At 40.5% G+C, this 17,310-nt stretch overlaps 1 protein-coding gene across 28 annotated transcripts in view; it reads right to left on the bottom strand.

Moving 5' to 3' along the window:
* EPB41L3 (erythrocyte membrane protein band 4.1 like 3) overlaps window positions 1–17,310 on the bottom strand; it is a 98,270-nt gene that overhangs the window by 26,700 nt on the left and 54,260 nt on the right. For all 28 annotated transcript variants that reach the window (XM_040550082.1, XM_040550080.1, XM_040550107.1 and 25 more), the window contains exons 4-11: window positions 15,166–15,270; window positions 12,797–12,839; window positions 9,076–9,151; window positions 7,576–7,794; window positions 7,156–7,243; window positions 3,729–3,881; window positions 1,515–1,612; window positions 169–344 (exon numbers count right to left, since the gene is read on the bottom strand). In XM_040550082.1, the coding sequence (XP_040406016.1) occupies window positions 169–344; window positions 1,515–1,612; window positions 3,729–3,881; window positions 7,156–7,243; window positions 7,576–7,794; window positions 9,076–9,151; window positions 12,797–12,839; window positions 15,166–15,270 (958 nt within the window). The remainder of the gene's footprint in view (window positions 1–168; window positions 345–1,514; window positions 1,613–3,728; window positions 3,882–7,155; window positions 7,244–7,575; window positions 7,795–9,075; window positions 9,152–12,796; window positions 12,840–15,165; window positions 15,271–17,310) is intronic.

Here is a 17,310-nt window from a genome sequence, read left to right as displayed (position 1 = left end):
CTGTACTGACAGAGCCTCCGTTCCCGGTATGCAGTGAACGTGCAGGTACTCACATTCTCCTCTCAGCAGAAGCTCGAGGGATATGAGATTACAAGAGGTTTACATCTAATTTAAAGCAGTGACCACGGTGACCGTAACTTTTGGCAAAGTCAATTAAGAGGACCTTACCCCCATCTAAGCTGCGGGACATAGTATAACGTTTACTAGAAGACCGCTCGAAGTAAGGCGCGGGCCGGTCTATGAGCGCGCTGGCTCTTCTCGTCTGAGCCTGCGTCCTGCCGCTGTAGCGAAACTTGGAGCCCAGTGTCAGGAACTTCTTTGGAGGTGCTTCGGGTAGCAGGAGCCTAAAACACACCAAGACATATAGGGATTACTCCAATTCCTCCACAGATCAGCCTACTACTTCTGCAGAGGGGAGAAGACCGTTGCTGCATATCATTAGCCATTGGGAGCTGTGTCTCACAGGTCCGTGCTGAGAAAGGGATCAAATAATGCTCCACATACAACATCACTTAGCTAAAGTGCTAAGACCACAGGGCCATATCCATTCATAGAGATGCAAACATTTTTCAGGTCAGAGCCTTCCTACCCACTGTATTATGGCTACAGCGTTTGCTGAAGTTTGCTCCATTCTCCTACTATGGAATTTATGCTCTAAAAATTGATTTTCCATGAAAAATCAAAAACACACAAAAAATGCACAATTTCTTTTTAGATATTGTGATACTAAGATAGTGTTTCATACGAATCTACAGACAACTTGAACCAAAAGTTTTAAGAAAGGAGAGAAATTCTTCAGTCCTCCCAAACATCTTGAGAGGGAAACACTGGACACTCTCATGCCACTGAAAAGCTTACCATTTTGGGTTCTCATTGCTAAAAATCTCTTTGCTGACTATCTCAGCATAAACTAGTTACTGCATTTATTCCACTATCCCAAACTTTTCTCAGGTCTTCATAGATGTCGAAAGCATAGCTGCTTATGCATAGTTGCAAATTTCCTCAGAAATATAAAAATTACAGCAATGGATTCCTTATTCTAGGTGACCAAATATTACACCGCTGATTACCGTCTGCATTTTTCATATGTAATTAAGTCAAAACGTTTCTCTCTTTTTTTTTTTTTTTGCATGTATCTCCCAGTATACACACATATATATATTTTAACACATATCTCCCAGTAACTTTCCATACAAGTTGTTCTGCCTATACAAGTTTAGAAGAGTCCTATGACTTTTTAAGTATAGTGACTGACAACATCATGGCACAGATAAAACAAAACAATCAATTAGAATCATATGGTGATTTTAAACATTCAGTATCTAATTGAAATACTATGAAAAATTTGGGTGAAACATTTCACATTTGTAAGGAGCAATAATCTTTCCTTCTCTGCTCAGAGGCACCTCTTGATCAAAATGACAATTTGCTTTGAAGGGTTTTGTCTCTGCCAACAAGATTGTTCTTTTTTGTTGCATTTTATGGCACACCTTTAGGAAAAGAAATCGACATACCTGAAAAATGTATGGTGCTCAACACACACTTTCCATAAGCGCTTTGCGGCACGATGATTTGGTAACTTAAACCCAATAGTGCTTTCGAACTGCTCAAACTAGGTGGGAAAAAAGAAAAAGTACACATTTGATGCCGTGCATCTATATTTAGATATTATGCACAGGTACACAGGTTCATCTTCATTTCCTCTGTCTATATAATCTCTTTACAGTCTCATGTATATAACCATATACATACATACTCCACAGACTACTTTCTGGGAAGGAAGCTGTGAGTAGTAAACAAAGGCAGCTTTCAGGGATTGCTTTTTTTTGGGGAAAAATTAGATAATGAGGAAGAGGTTTTTGATGCTGACAGTGATGTTTTATGCACTATAGTAACAAAGAGGTCAGTTAAGACTTGGGAGATTTCCGAGGGAAAAAAAAAAGCTAACAAAAACATTTAAGTGTTTTAACCCTGTTGTTTTAAATTCACCAGTGTAAAGAACAGTAGGAAGCCTGATAATAGCCTGGAGGGGAGCAATAGTCTTCTGGGACTAGTCTGGTCTCACACAGCCCTATATTAAGGAGAATTACAGTGAAAGAACTAGAGTTAGTAAATCACAGTATTTTTAGCTAATTTAGCTCCTGGGAAGGATGAGAAAAGGAACAGGTAATTGAAAGAGTTGGCTGGGGACACTAAGTGACCTCTTCGGGTTGTGCTGCAGATTTGTATTCCAGATGCAAAAGCTGTGACAGTTACAACTGCTGTAACATGTTGATGGCTACATGCAGATAGCTGAGTAGGTGAAATAGTGTTGCTGTGATCGGGAAAAGGTAGGCAGAAGGGCACTTGTAAGGAAGCCTGGATCTCTATGGGAAACTGACAGAGCGAAACATGGCAGGAAACAACAAAATGATAAAGATGATGGAAGCAACACATGGGATGGTGAATCACATTATCATCAAATGTGATTTGAAACGGACTGCATCGATCATTTTGCAGAAGTAACTATGACCTGGTCACAGGAAGCTACATACCAAGACCAGCAGAGCTCAGTAGGAAATCAATGGTGGAGAGCTTGACTGCAGGCATTGGGAAGGAACATCAGTGGCTATTCGTTTTGTTTTTTGTCTTTTAAATTAAATTCAAGACTGGGAAGTTGGTGACTAAGACTGTGTCTGCTGTGAGGCAGAGGATGTAGGTTTGTGGATTTTGGTTTACAGCTCTACAACTGCTCAAGCCCCGATGCAGGTGGTGGCCTCAGTAGATTTCCCAGGTCAGTTATGAAGCCAGTACTGGAGACATTGGCTCAGGACTCCCAACTGCCATATTGCGTTAAGGGAGAAATACCAGTCCTCAACCAGGTGATTTCTGTCCTGTTATATAGCTCCAACCTCTAAAATGGATATATATGGATTTTTAATCCATCACAGTCTGATTACTATGCCATGGATTTTTAATCCATCACAGTCCAATTACTATTCCAGCAGTTCAAATGGAGACCCTTTTGTTTATGATGATCTTGAACTCTTCCTGGGATTTTTGCTAAGATTTATCATCTTATTTCTGTGTTAGTGCATGCTCACCACATGAGGTAGACAGACACACGTTACCAGTGGTGTATTTGCTATGCGTGCGGCTGAGCCACGAGAGGGCACTCACTGTACGAGATTTCACATCACTTTCTTCCGTGTTAGAACATGAGCTCCTATGAGCCTGGAAGGGCTAATGCATGTAGCTACTAAAAATGCTGAATGATGGATGCTGGACTCCATTTTTATGAGTCTCCAAATTTCGACTTAGACCCCAAATTTACTAATCTGATATGCTTATAAAATTTGGTATGGCCTGTTTGCATCTTACCGTGCAAGATGAATAGACACTAATTTAATATACAACATGTTGGTGGATAACGAGCACTCCATGGATAAGCAATACATTACTTAAATGCCCAAAGTATTCATAACACGGATTAGCTTTTTGCATGCAGATGACCATGTTTACTGTTTACATTAGTTCATGGATGTAAACAGAAAAACACCAAAGAAGATTTTACCTGTATTTTAAATAAAGTATTTACCTACTCTTTCCTAAGAAAATCAGCACAAATTAAAAAAATATAAATGAAGAGGAATGTTAAAGGGCTGTAAGACATGACAAATCAACAAATCAATGAGAACACAGGTTTTTGGAAAAGGTTCGTTCACTGAAGAGTTTCAGGTTGCCCTTACCTCCCCTGGTCGGATTTTGATGTAGAAGTTGTTCCTCTTGTAGGAGATTTTCAGAACCTTTGGCCAGGCAAATCTATTTATTCTGAGTCGGTCTCGATATATTAAGAGGCCGCTTGCACAAACTCCTAACATGATTTCCACTCCTTCAGAATCCTAGAAAAGCAAGCAATGTACTTTGTTGAATACTTCTCTCTTCAAATCCAATAGTACTATAGATTCTTGTCTACTGTGCTTCTGTCTGAGCTACAAATCTTTAATGCGTCAGCTACAGTGACCTTATTTCTGAGAGCTACACTACTCATTGACTGCATTCATGCAAGTAATAGTAAGGTTGGGCAGGATCAGAACCTGAGTGTCATGGAAGTTATCTCATCTTTTAGAAAGACTCCAAAATGAGGGGGTTTCACTTTAGGTGGTATTAAAATAATGATATTAACCATATAGAACACTTTAATTACTTCTTAAGGTCATTAGGATAAATACAAGATTGAAAGTAAGTAGGACTGCATACACATTTACCAGTCCCAGCATCACCCATTCTCCATGACTAAGCCTTGTGAATCAGACAGATTTTTTTCTCAAAGTCAATCTTCAGTCTCAAGCCAATCTTCAGTGTTTACCATTACCACTAGCCTGTAAATTTTTTTTTCATTTAGCTAAGTACTAATAGTTCGAGAGAAAAGAAATGTCCACCTTAAAGCACAGAGTCCTCTGGTAATTATTTTAAAATAACTTAATGTTGTAAAAATCAGCTATGGAGATGTCATTGTATGATAATCATAAAGTGAATTAATAATTTTCTGCTATTTTTCCAAACATTTTTTAAGCACGCAGTGAAAATTTAATTATATTTTAAGATGAGCACAAAGGCACACATGGTCAGATGAAAAGGCTACAGCACAGTTTGAATTAAAAAAAATAAGGATGCTTTTAAAGTCAGAGACACAACAACAAATTAGTACCACAAGGTCACTCCAGTGTTAAAAAAATATGTATCAATAAAGGATGTATGTTCCAACAATGATGGTATAACACCCCAAAAGACATCTTTTTTTCTAAATAAAGCTCTCATGTGGTAACATTGTGAGGTACTGCAGAAGAGAGAAAGTTAATTTTTTCAGCAGACTTCAGTTTTACAACTTCCTAAGAAAAGAGTAATGTTTAAATACAGTGAATACATTTTTAAAAATGAAATCTCATTGTCTGTGATCACACTGACTGCAAAATGCTTGAAACGCACATGCTCAAATATGGCATGTAGCTGCAGATGAAGGGGGCTGCTTCTTTTGGTATACTTTCTTAAAACCTTGCTGAGAAGTGCTTCCTTTCTTCCTCCCCACCTTTGCAGCAGACCTCAATCCATTCAAGGCTTCTTTTGTGTTTTTTGGTGTCAGAAACTGCTTTTCAATGTGATACTACTGGCGTAAAACAAAACCCGAGTACGAGGAGAATTTGGCTGTTTTTCAGGAGCTATGCAGTTGCACAGAACACAACGCTCTTTGCTCTGACGTCTGAGGCACAAGATGCTGAGCTGCACATACCCATAGCTCTGCATACGAATGGGAGGTTTTGTCAGAGTGCTGACAGCCCAGAGGACAAATCTATCCATCTGAACACATTCTTAATTGTAGCCCTGTGCTAGGTAATTGAGAGCTAGTTTTAACAGCAGTTGGCAAGCCCAGCATCTGTTGAGTAACTTGGATACCTGCACAGCCTTAATGAATTGACGTTGACACAGAGACATCTGCCACTGCACAACTTCAAAAAGGCATCCATAGAGACGCAGGTCCCACAGCCTGATACTATCCCATCTCACCAGAAGACCTAATTAAAACCAAGTGCTGCTTCTCATGAAGATTCTAGTTTTCCTACTTTTAGCTCAGTTTCCAAGATTATCATTGGATTTCTTACTCCACAGACAGACCCAATTCAGTTACCAGTGCAGCTTTCTCTATTAAGAACATCACTTTAGAGAGAGATTGGTTTGACTAACAACTTCGTTTGCTCTGAGTCTTTCAATATGAAGAACAGAAAAGTAAAACTAGACACTGATATTTTGTAGGGGAAAAAAAAAGAAAGGTTACCTAAGGACACCCTGTCTTAAATTTCACAGCCTTTCTCCAGTATTCTGAAAAATACTCAGGTCTTAATGCCATGCTATGTCAAATTTTCGGTAATGAAGCCTGTAACATATTTAGAGCAGGAACTCACTTTGTTGCTGTTCTGCAGATTTCTTTGTGTTGGACAAAGGGTGTTGAAAAAAAGCTACTGAGTGACATTCATCAATCTGTTTCTATCTCTGTTCCAAATGTGCCTCAAGATTTTGTACCTATCTGCAAGACACAGGAAAAGCAGTGGCATGCTTCCTGGTCAAGTGCTGCCCATTGAGCCATACCCATATTTTTCATTTTCAGTGAAGGCAATTAACAGAACACAAAAGATTACCTTGAATTCTGTAACACACATGCACAGTTCCTATGAAATGCTCCAGGGACATGGTTGCATGCCCTTTCAAGATCCAAGCTGCAAATTTATCTCAGTTCTTGAAAGGATCTGCTGCAGCATAAAAACAGGCTCACAGAAATTTGACCTTTACAGGAAATGCAGTGCTCTCCACAGCTCAGAAGTCTTTGTTCAGTACTCATTGCCAAGGATGCTTGCTAACCTCAGAGATGTTAAAATCCCTCAACCTTACTTTGAAAAGTGAAGAAAAATTGAAGAGTGAAGTAATTATTTATATGGAGAAAAAAAAAAAAAAAAGCCATGAACAAACAGAAAGCTGGCAGGTGGCTTTCCCAAGCCACAATAAGCATGATTATTTTTTTTGGTCCTATCTTAACCTGCTGATGATTAGAGAAACCACCTCGTCATGGGAGAACGCTTCCAGCAGCATTACTTCCCTTCCAGTCAACTGCAACGATGACACTTCAGAAGAGAGACCAGACGCTGTCTCCCTATGACTATCAATCCGATTAGGTTTCCAGCACAGCTAAATAATTGCTTCAGAATTCTTTGCAGTGTTAGAAATGATCTGCTTATCTAGCTAAGATACCATACTTGGCCTTATTAAATAGAAAAATGTAGCTGAATGAAATGACAATTGATCACTTTTTGGACAGCTTCTAAAATCCTTTCTCATTACTGTGTCCATTCAGTATTTTTTCCCAAGGATTTGGTTGTTCAATTAACATGAAATGTTGATGTGCAACATCTTTGAATCTATAGGCTAAATTATGTTACAGTTACAAGAAATATTTATGATTATCCCAGGAGCCACCTTTCCTCATGTTGACCAGTGATTTATTCCCCAATCTGCCTGTCCCAAACCAGAAAGAATAAATCAGGCTGTCCATGCATATTCAAGTACTATGCCACATGAGAAAGATGACTGTTGTAGGCTCCCTGCAGGAAGAACTGTAGTCCATACCTTAGCATGATGGAGATCTACTCCATACATTGATAACTTCTTGGCATTCTCCAGAAAATGCATCTCAGCCTCTGCAGGTGTCATTCCCCTGAGGAAAAGCAACCAATTCTAGCATCAGTGTTAAGGAAACAGAACATGAATTAAAATCCAGCACCTGGAAGACATTTTCAGCCTGTCACAACTGAAGCTGTATCCCTTAAATAGCATGGCACCTATCAGAGCTGAAGCTCTGGTGAAAACACTGTTATCTTTCATGCTTTCATGTTATCTCTTCTCTAACTGAAGGCACAGAGAGGAGTCACGTCCAAAAAGTACTTTTATTAAGTGCCGTCACTTCAGAAGTACACAACAGCAGGTTTCAACATTTCCTTATGCTGCAGGACATACCTGAAGGCAGGCTACGGCCTCCATCCATCCTACCTGTGGCTCTTGTGCAGCTCGATCACCTTATCTTCCAGCTCCTTAGTGTGATTCGGCGCAAAGCGGAATTCGCTGACGTAGTCGCTGCCATACTCGTCAGGGTCGTAGTCGCCAAGCTCGGACTGCACGGTGTAGGAGCCCAGCAGGGCGAGCGTGACGAAGGAGCAGGGCAGCCGGCCGGACACGATGTCATCTCTCAGCTGCAAGCAGAGGTAGTACCTGCAGGGGAGCACCACCACCGCTCAGACAGGGCCCAGCAGCAACAAAGCGGCAAGGAGCCAGGGGTCCTCTGCTGACGGGCAGAAAACTCCCAAGCTCAAGGTTTTTCAGGCATTAGCAAGGATAATGAGAATTAAAACCATCCTTTGCCTAACTTGTGGGTAGCAATGCTTAATTAATCTTTACAAAACTGCATGGAGATTTCTTAACAAAATGGGTTGCTATTTTGTTTTGTGGTCCAGATGGTGAATTACCCCATTGTTTTCTATAATAAATCACTGAGATATATTGCTAACTGATATTTTTTTTTCTTTAAGGATAAATAATGTTCCCTAAGGGGTAGCTGAATTCCAAGCGGTTCAAAAGATGTCTCCTTAGCAAACCATGAAGCTTTCTCAAAAACACATTTAAATGGTACATGCTGTTAAAAGCACAATGACAAGCAGTGCAAGGGATCACCAGATAATCACCAGATAGAAGAATCCAGAAATAAAGTGAAGCGTGTTGGCTTTGTGGTTAAGGCACGGAGTTCCCTCGGGAATTTAAGGGTGAGAGAGAGCTCCCGAGTCCTCCACAAGCTTTGCTACAAGCCTGATGACAGAATGCCCTTGTTTGGAGGTCAGGTATGATTTTTGGTGTAACAACTAACACAGCTTACCCCAACATGGAGCTGATAGAGAACTGGGACACGCACTCAGTTAGGTGGGTTAGGAGGAATTTGGAAATGTTCCCAAGCACTTTACTGCAGATATAACCTCTGTGTCTTGAACCCAGTTACACACACACAAAAAAAAAATCCTTCCCTTCAGCAGAGGTGCAGGTTGCAGAGCTACCTGACTTCGTTACCACCACACTCACCATACCATGCACACCAACAGCACACCTAGCCAGTGACACATAAAATTGACAAGCATGCTCATTTTCATCCCCATTCTTTCCTTTCACAGTTACCATTTTGCTGACAGTAAAATCTTGTTACCACTGGCAAAAAGGGGCATTAAGCATCTCTGTGAAAATTAAAATCAACTCTCAAGAATATGCATATTGGAAAAGCTTGATTTTGAGGTTAAATTATAAAAAAGAAAGTTGTCTGAGCTCAGAGGACTAAACACTGTTCACAGTGTCTTTTCTGCCAAAGCATCACATATTTTCCATAAGCTCGTAAGAGAAAGAAAGCCAATGGGAATACAAAACATTCCTTTTCTTGGATAATTAGAGAATAAGCGCTCTCAGAAACAGCTTTTAAGCCCCTTCTAGAAAGGTATTTAATGCTTTAAACACCTGGTAATATCTTCAGATAGCTGGGCAGGGTCTGGAGGGTAGAATTTCACATTAAATGCAAACTGCCAAGCACCACCTGGAAGAGAACACAGGTTTACTGAAAGTACAATGTAAGTGCAAATGAAGATGTTCATGCTGTTCACTTACCAGCAGACTTAAAAACACCCCAGTCAAGAAATTAATAAGAACAGGATATGGTATCTCTTTCCTGTATATCTTTCTGATGATACTTCTTTTCTGTTTCATAATTACGGTATTAGATCAGTTCTTACAGCTCTTTTCTTATTTAGTAAGATTTTCACTGAAGTGAGGGCTCTAAGGGAGTAGCAATTTATTGCTAATACTTAGAAAAATTCAGTCTGGAAAAAAAAAAAGTTTACTGGAATTGACCATCTGAAAACACAGCCTATACATGTGTTAAAACCAAAACCCCAAAACGCAGGCACTGGAAACATGGCAAGCTAGGGTTCACTCGGGCAGCTGATTGGGGTGATGTGCTGGATGGGCTTTGCCCAGGGCAGCTCAGCCGCATCATCTCAGGGTGCTGCCTCAGCACATAGCTCCTGCTGCCAGCAGGCAGAAATTACTGTGCTGACAAAACTGCAAGGACAAACACAGGCACCACAGCTGAAAAAAAGGCCTTAAGCACAGAACACCAGGAAATTCCCAGTTAGTAATTTTGGTCAATTTAGATCACCCCTGGGATAACTGGTTTGCATCACTGCAAATATTTAGTGAAAAGAGTTTTGGAGTGCTACTTTTAGATGTTGTCCTGAAAGAATACAAAGACTGAAAACCAGAAAGTGTTGAACACAGCAATGTAAATATGAATGCTGTTATTTAGAAGTGGAGAGGTTATACTAGTGCATATCTCTAAAGCAAATGAAAAGCAGTAACAAAACCCCAAACAAGAACATGTTAACAAGCAACGTGGTGGTATCTCATGAACAGGATTTTCTCTGAGGCCTTTGTTGCAGGATACACCTCTTCACCTGCAGTTCTACTGTAAGTTACAGTATTTCTGTAACCAAAGCCAAAGCAGACATTTGAGTTTTCTGAAATGTGTTGACATCCAATTACAAATCTAACTAGAATAAATCTCTCAAAAGGTCCCATATTGGCTGTGTAATGACAAAGTGCTCATGAATGCTGTGAAAAACAGTATTCCTCCTTATAAACCCTGCAGAGCAAGGTTTTTTCCCTATCTTTGATCCAGAAGTACCCTGTGCCTAGGTAACTCCCAATGAACATGGGTCTTGGTGGTGTATCTGGTACACTCTCTGGTATAGGAAGCTTATATTCTGGGCAGAGTGAACATCTGCTTGCCTGGAAATGCTGTAAGGTTTTCCTGATTGGATGTTTGGGAGTATTTACTTAGAGACTTCAAGGAAATCTCATCCTATCCAGTCCCATTTGCTATGGTCATCCATGAAAACCCAAGAAAACCAGCTGTATGCACAATAAGTCTTTGACATTTACCATCAGGGTTTCACCTCTTGGTGAAATTTTCAGGCTCCTTATTCCAGGACCTTTTCCACTCCCTTGCACCATAAAACCTGGTGGAAGGAAGATTTGGCCAGCAGTGAGGATGGGGCACGGTCCCATTGCTGCCCTCCACAGTGGAGGGCTGGGGGCCTCAAAAACCACAGCCTGAAAAATCTGTGCCCATGCTTCCAGCACACACAAAAATAAATGAAACCTACTCTATAACCCTTGGGAGCATGGCCAGTTAAGGTAACTAAGTAAGAAGCCTTCTCCCTGAACTACAGGGGCTAAAATAAAACATAGTGGGTTAAAACTAATGGGATGTGAACCAGAGGCTGTAAACACAGCGATGACCTTGTTTCTTAGACACTGGAATGAAATCTGTTTGCAGTGGAATCAAGAACATCTGAGTGCAGTACAGCACTCAGTAAGCAGGATGATATATGTATTTTTTTTTTACCACTCATGAAAAGGATCATGCATAAGAGTCCTACTTTTCCATACTTCTCTTGTTCCAAAATTCTACAGTGAATTCTCCAGAGCAAGCAAATTATCACTGTCATCTCCTGCAAATACAACTGTCCCCAGCTCCATGTCCAGGACTAGACTTTTCTGCCCTGCTTAATCTCTCGCTGTCACTACCTTTCACTATCCAACTCATGGCTTGGGCACATATTAAATGCATTTCACATCAGCAGTTTGAAGCTGAGCTGCTTTACTTGCATTGACAATCAGCATAACCTGACTCAAGAAGGTCTACAGCACCTTCCTCTCCAGAGCCACCTTCTCCACGGACTGAAAAAAGGCATACAATGGAGCACAGATTTTCATTGTTCTTCATTGCCGATCATTTAACTTGTAATGAAAATAATACTGGTGGAAAGGTGCAGTTGCTCAGAGAAGCGGAGGAAGCTTTGCAGTCAGTGTCAAGTAACCCTTTGAATTACAGAGAGAAGAATGACTCATTTGCCAGACCTGATCCAAAAAATGTGAACCACCAGATGTGTTTGCTTGTAAAAGCACAAGTGCTAGGTTATTTACAAAACCTGCAAAGACAAAAATACTGAGGTTTTCCTGCCAAAAAAAAAAAAAAAAAAAAAAAGTAACACACACAAACATTTCATCAATTTGAAAAAGTGAGGATGAAAAAAAAGGCAGGTCAAGTTTCAAGCCTGGCAGCCCTGACACAGTTTTCCTTCCAGACATTTTTGAATTTCTAATGCAGCAGACAGCTAAATTTAACAACGGGGCTTTTTAAAATATTCACGTGAAGCAGAAAATTGACTGATTCTGTACAAATTGAATGGTCATTTTAGAAGCAAAGTTCAAGCTTTTGACATGCAGGAAGGGAAGATATTTTAGAGCACTATCTTTGCATCATTAAAACATTTCAATGTGGAGTACTAACAGTGTTCCTGGATTTGATATAAATATCAGTAACATAAAGAAATAACTTATATACACGGCCTAGTCCCTAGGGTTATGTTGTTTAATGTCAAACTTCAGGTTTTTGCGTCTCTGCAAATGTCAAGTTGTTTTCAGTAATGGAACTTCATGTGTTACGAGCCTGAGTAACTGCCTGAACTCTTTATGGGGTAAACACGTGGGTAATTCTTGTTCCAGAGACAGGATGAAGATGACTCTGAAACTTCAGCTCCAAGATGAGGTTTCATCACCCCAGGGGGAAGCGAGCTCCATGCTGCCTTATACACTGAAAGGTGGGGACAAGGGGGCTGTGGCCCCAAACCACCTGCCCCATAGCCCCCATGAGCAGGCGGCCGGGGCGAGGAGCACTCACACCACAGGGACGTCCAGTGGGGCAGATCTCTTGCCTGTCAGTGACAGGGCACCCCCACGTTTCCTATGGACGGCTCTTGGAGGGGTTGTGACCACAGTGGAACGAGTGATACTACAGCTCTTTAGTGGGTCTCCCACTGGGGTCTTCCAGCTTGGGACACCACATTGGGGGCACCAGCTTTGTCCCTTTGTCACAATGGAGGCTGGAGTCAATGAGAGAAGAGGTTTTGTAGCCCACCAGGCCTCTGCGAGGTGGCTATCCATATGTAAGAGACCACACTCATTGAGAAACTTAGGCCATGCCTAGTGTCAGCAGCAGACAACAGATAAAACTGTATGGAGGACAAAAGGATTTTTTCAGATTCTGGGGTCTGGGAACACAAGAAGGAAATGTTTTCCAGAATCCCTGAAAGAAACACACAAACAATAACAAACTTACTTCGGATCTGCTTTTTGATTTCCTTGGCAGGGTCCAACCAATTCTGAAAAGAAAATGTTTCCTTTTTTCAATTTGAGTTAGAAAGTACAATCAACATCATTTCTAAAACAGTGCTATGAGACAAAGTTAGAAAACCTGCATGCCCACCCCTTCCTCTTTGGAACAGCATTAAGCAGGGATAATGGTAACTTTCAGCATGTAGAATCTGGATTGTTTCTGATCTTTCTAGAAGCTGGAGAGGGGCAAGGTTGAAATTAAAAAATATTAAAAAAAAAAATTAACAGAAACCTTTTTTCTAGTGTATCTCCTGGGACAATGCCAATTAAATTTCTACAAGCTTGTTAATCATTTTTTAATTCTTTTTCTTGAATCGTGGAAGGGCTGAATGTGCTGAAAAGCCATGCCACAGACACACAAGTGTGCCATAGGGCATTGCCTCGTTCGCAACCCCCTGCTAGCACAAGGGCACGGTGGAGAGTGGGGGGACCCGAGGCATAGTTGCAGCCCAGACCACCCCCAATCCATGCCATCCGAGGCTGGTGGCTAGGCAAGAAGATAGCACATAAACCCAGTTAAGGAGGTGGGGGATTGTCACAGCGATGTGCTACTACTTCCCCTAATGCCAAGGAGCTTTGCTGGCTGAGACCAAGTTCCTCCAGAGGAGGCGAGCAGCAGCTTGGGGTCTCTTATTGCTGCTGCTGCAGCCAGAGCTTGCTGTTCATAGGGCACTGCCCCGGGAGAGATACTGGGAGGGAGAGACCCTGTGCCAGTGCCTCGTCCTCTAACAGAATCAAATTAATATTTAAAATGCCTCACACAGCCCAGAACATAAAGTTTGCCTCCCTGAGGAAAGTTCCACTTTGTCCAAAGAAAGAAAAACAGATGTATCATAGAAAAAATATTAAAGAAATATCAAACGGGCAGAACACAAAAACTCCCACACCCAACAAAAACAACCAGTTTGCAGCTGTCCAAATCCAGTCAGTGGTGCAAAACATGAGCCCGAAGAGTTCCAGCCATTTCCAAGCTTTCTGTAAAAGCACACTATGCGCCTCTATGAAAGGTGCATCAGGATTTCTGTTTTCAAATGTGACGTTATTGTCTGCCTGGAAGTTATCTGGCAGAGGATGGAGGTAAATTGCTAAGTACTCTGACATTAGAAATGTGCATGTTATTGATCTATAAACATGGTGTCAGTTGGTTTTTAGCTGCTTAGCTCTGTAAAGTAACTGGTAATCTATAAATGTTTGGTACTTCTAAGCCACCCATTAGTAATGCATGCATTTTTTTCTTTCCAGTACAGGAAAGCATACCTATCTGGAAATGTACTTAAACATCTGCTTAACTTAACTAAGTATATGTTGAAGTGTTATCTTGGACTAGCATGGATCAAGTGTCTGCTTAAGTGACTTTCTGAAACAGGAACAAAATCCTCAGATTTAGAAGTCTGTAAAGAAAGGGGAAGAGAGAAACAAAAACCCACCAATTTCTTTTGTATCATATATAACTGAAATAAAAAGGAAGCCTAGGAAATAAGGCTGTTGTTCTCACAGGACATAAAGAGCTAAAGAGGTAGTAATATCTCCAGCTTCATCAGGGAAAACCTTTGAGGACATACAAAGCACAAAATATCACCTGGTGATCTCTGCTGGACCGTGGCATATCTTGCTAAGAAGTTTTGTTGCTGGATTCTTTCAAAATATTTGTCTTAAAATGCCCCAAAACACACACAGCATTTAAGTTAGCCTTTGATACTCTCTCTTTCACGTGTCCATAAAAATATGTTTATTACCCAAAGCTTAGATCATCTTGCACATGGCTAATACACAGTTCATTTAATGTTAAAGTTGAGCCATAGATATGCAGAATAAGATTCACTATTGCTGCTGACTGCTTCTGAAGACTTATGTCTTTAGCCAAATCAAACATAATGCATAAGACAAGGTAGGTCAAGATCTGAAGTCAAAACTTCTTAGCAGTGAAGCAACTCCTGCCTATCTGTATCCGAACCATCATATTAAATAAGCCATATTTTAATATTATATGCTTAAAAATATCTACAGAAATGTGAATCTGACTTTTATCTATGGCAGTAATGAAATATTCATACTAGAAAGAGAGCCATGTACATGACTAACTTCTTTCATGTCATTAATAGCCCACACAGAGGTAAGCCAAGGAAGCCCAGGGGATGCTCTCAGGAGGTACAATCAGTTATAAAAAATAACATCTCTAGATACATATATGTAACTTGATGAGGAAGACAAAAACAGCTTCGGGATTGTTTGCAACTGTCTGGGGATGCATCAGGGGAGCTCTGATGTCCAACTGTCAGGTTGCTGAAGGCCAACCAACATTTTGTAGGTTACCTTTTGGTTTTCTGTGTCTCTGTATGTTAGCCCGAAGTAGTCTTTTTCCAAAAGATTCAGATGCTCACACACTTTGTCAAATAGCACTTGACCTCTGGAACGTTTCTGTAGGAAATAAACAAACAAACAAAAAATCACCTTTGAAAAATAAAGTAATATAACAATTAAAATAACACTTTTTATGTTTAATCCTCGAATTTGTAACTCAGACATGATTTATTTCAACTCTTCCATTTTTCAGACATATTGATCAGAGCTTCATAAGAATCTGCTGAATGGGGCAAATCTGTTTTTCATAAAAACTCAGGTCTTGTTGTGGAGTTAAAAGTAAGGCAGTACATGTCATGTTTCAAGTTTCAATTAAAAGAGCTCTTCTGTCTTTCAGAAATTGCAACTTCAAATTTATTCTGAGGTCATATCTCAATAAACCACAGTTCCCTTTGTTTGCAACAGCAGTAACAGGCAACAGTACAAAATATTCCCTCTAATGGATTATCAGAGATGTGACTTGGGGGCAATCCACTGGAGGAAAAGCCAAACGTGGAGATGTCTTGCTTCAGTAACATTGTGGACTGATTCCAGGATCCTTCTCTGTCTAATATGTAGGGGAATGTAATATACCATCTACTGAAATCAATGAGAGCCTAGTATCTCACAGGGAATGCAATTAGGTAAGAAAGCAGTTTTCCGGTGTTCCACTCATCTTCTTTATTGCTAACATGTTATATGAAAAGATATCTCACTGTCTACAGCAAGAGCTCTTTGCAGAAGCATCATAGTCTCTCTCATATTGGACAGCAAAAAATCAGGTCATTCTACTTCTTAGTGTTTTATATGACATTGAAAAAAAATCTTAAAAAAAATACACAGATAGAAATGTCCTCTTTATAAGCTACCCATGCCAACTTTAATATGCATTAGTTGTGACAAAGAATTCAAAATTATTTGGGCCATCAGGCATTGTCTGCTTCCCTACATGCACCTCAGCTAATGGAAAAACCTCACCACTTCATTTCAAACACACACACACACATAAATATTTTAGTTGATGTCAGCCAGCCAGTTTCTTTATCTGTAACATACACATGACTTTAAGCAGAATGGAAATACACTAGTTACTTCAAAAGCAACACAGAAGGCCGAAACAAAAGCAGACAGAATGCTTCTTCCAAACTCATCTTCATTAAAATAATGAGGACAAATCCACAGCACTACAGAGATTGTTGTCTTCTGTCTATGCTATGCAGTGGCCATTTGTGGTCATGTTACGCCGAGTACATTCGTGACAGCCTGTCATTCCTCAAAGGTCACCCACTTGGACCCACGTCCCTTAGGCACTACATCACCCCACCACAACAGCAGTTTCACCAGAGCCCCTTGGTGGGCACGAGCGCTTTCCTTCCCGCTCCAGCTCTCTGAGCTATACAAACGGAGTGGAGGAAAATGTTCCTCTGTCAATACAGCTGCACCCATACCACACTGCCAGCCCAGCAGTGTTGGCCGGGCTGTGCAAATATTTCACAATCCAAACTGACAGGGCTATGCCAACAAAACTGCGGAGCCCAAAGCTGGCCTCAAACTATTTTAGAAGTGGTAAGCAAGCCAACAAAAAATAACAAAATAAATAAATAAATAAAAATACGGTTGCTGTTTAACACTCGGCAAAAACATTAGGAGCAATGATGGAGTAAATTGTGTAGCGGAATTTATTTTTTTGTTAAATTCAATATTTGTATTGAGGTTCCGAAGGTACATAAGGCAGAGAAATATCTTCTGCAGTTTTATTGATGGAGAAACTGAAGAATGTGGCTGTTACAGCCTAACAAGTGTTCTTCAGCTGAGAGAGAAACCAGCCACATAAATGTACTGAAGCTGTACTGCATTAACTTCATTTACTGTGCCTTATAACATCATTTGTGCAACCAGCTCTAAGCTTGTCACATGTTTCCAGCCCTGTATCAGGAAGCATAAATAAACCCCAGCTCCTTCATAATCTCAAACAAATGTTTAGTTAATTCTTCAATCCCCAGATCTGGAAATAAATAACGGAGCTTGGTGGTTTTAGATTTGCTGCTCCACGGAGATGACTCCACTACTGTGTGCAGAGAGGAACAAAGCCAGAGCCCTCAAGCCAAAACAGTCACA

This window comes from Cygnus olor, chromosome 2 (genome assembly GCF_009769625.2).
Source record: "Cygnus olor isolate bCygOlo1 chromosome 2, bCygOlo1.pri.v2, whole genome shotgun sequence".
In the NCBI taxonomy this organism is placed as follows: domain Eukaryota; kingdom Metazoa; phylum Chordata; class Aves; order Anseriformes; family Anatidae; genus Cygnus; species Cygnus olor.
Note: the sequence above shows the minus strand (reverse complement) of the source record. Positions and strands in the feature narration are given on the sequence as shown.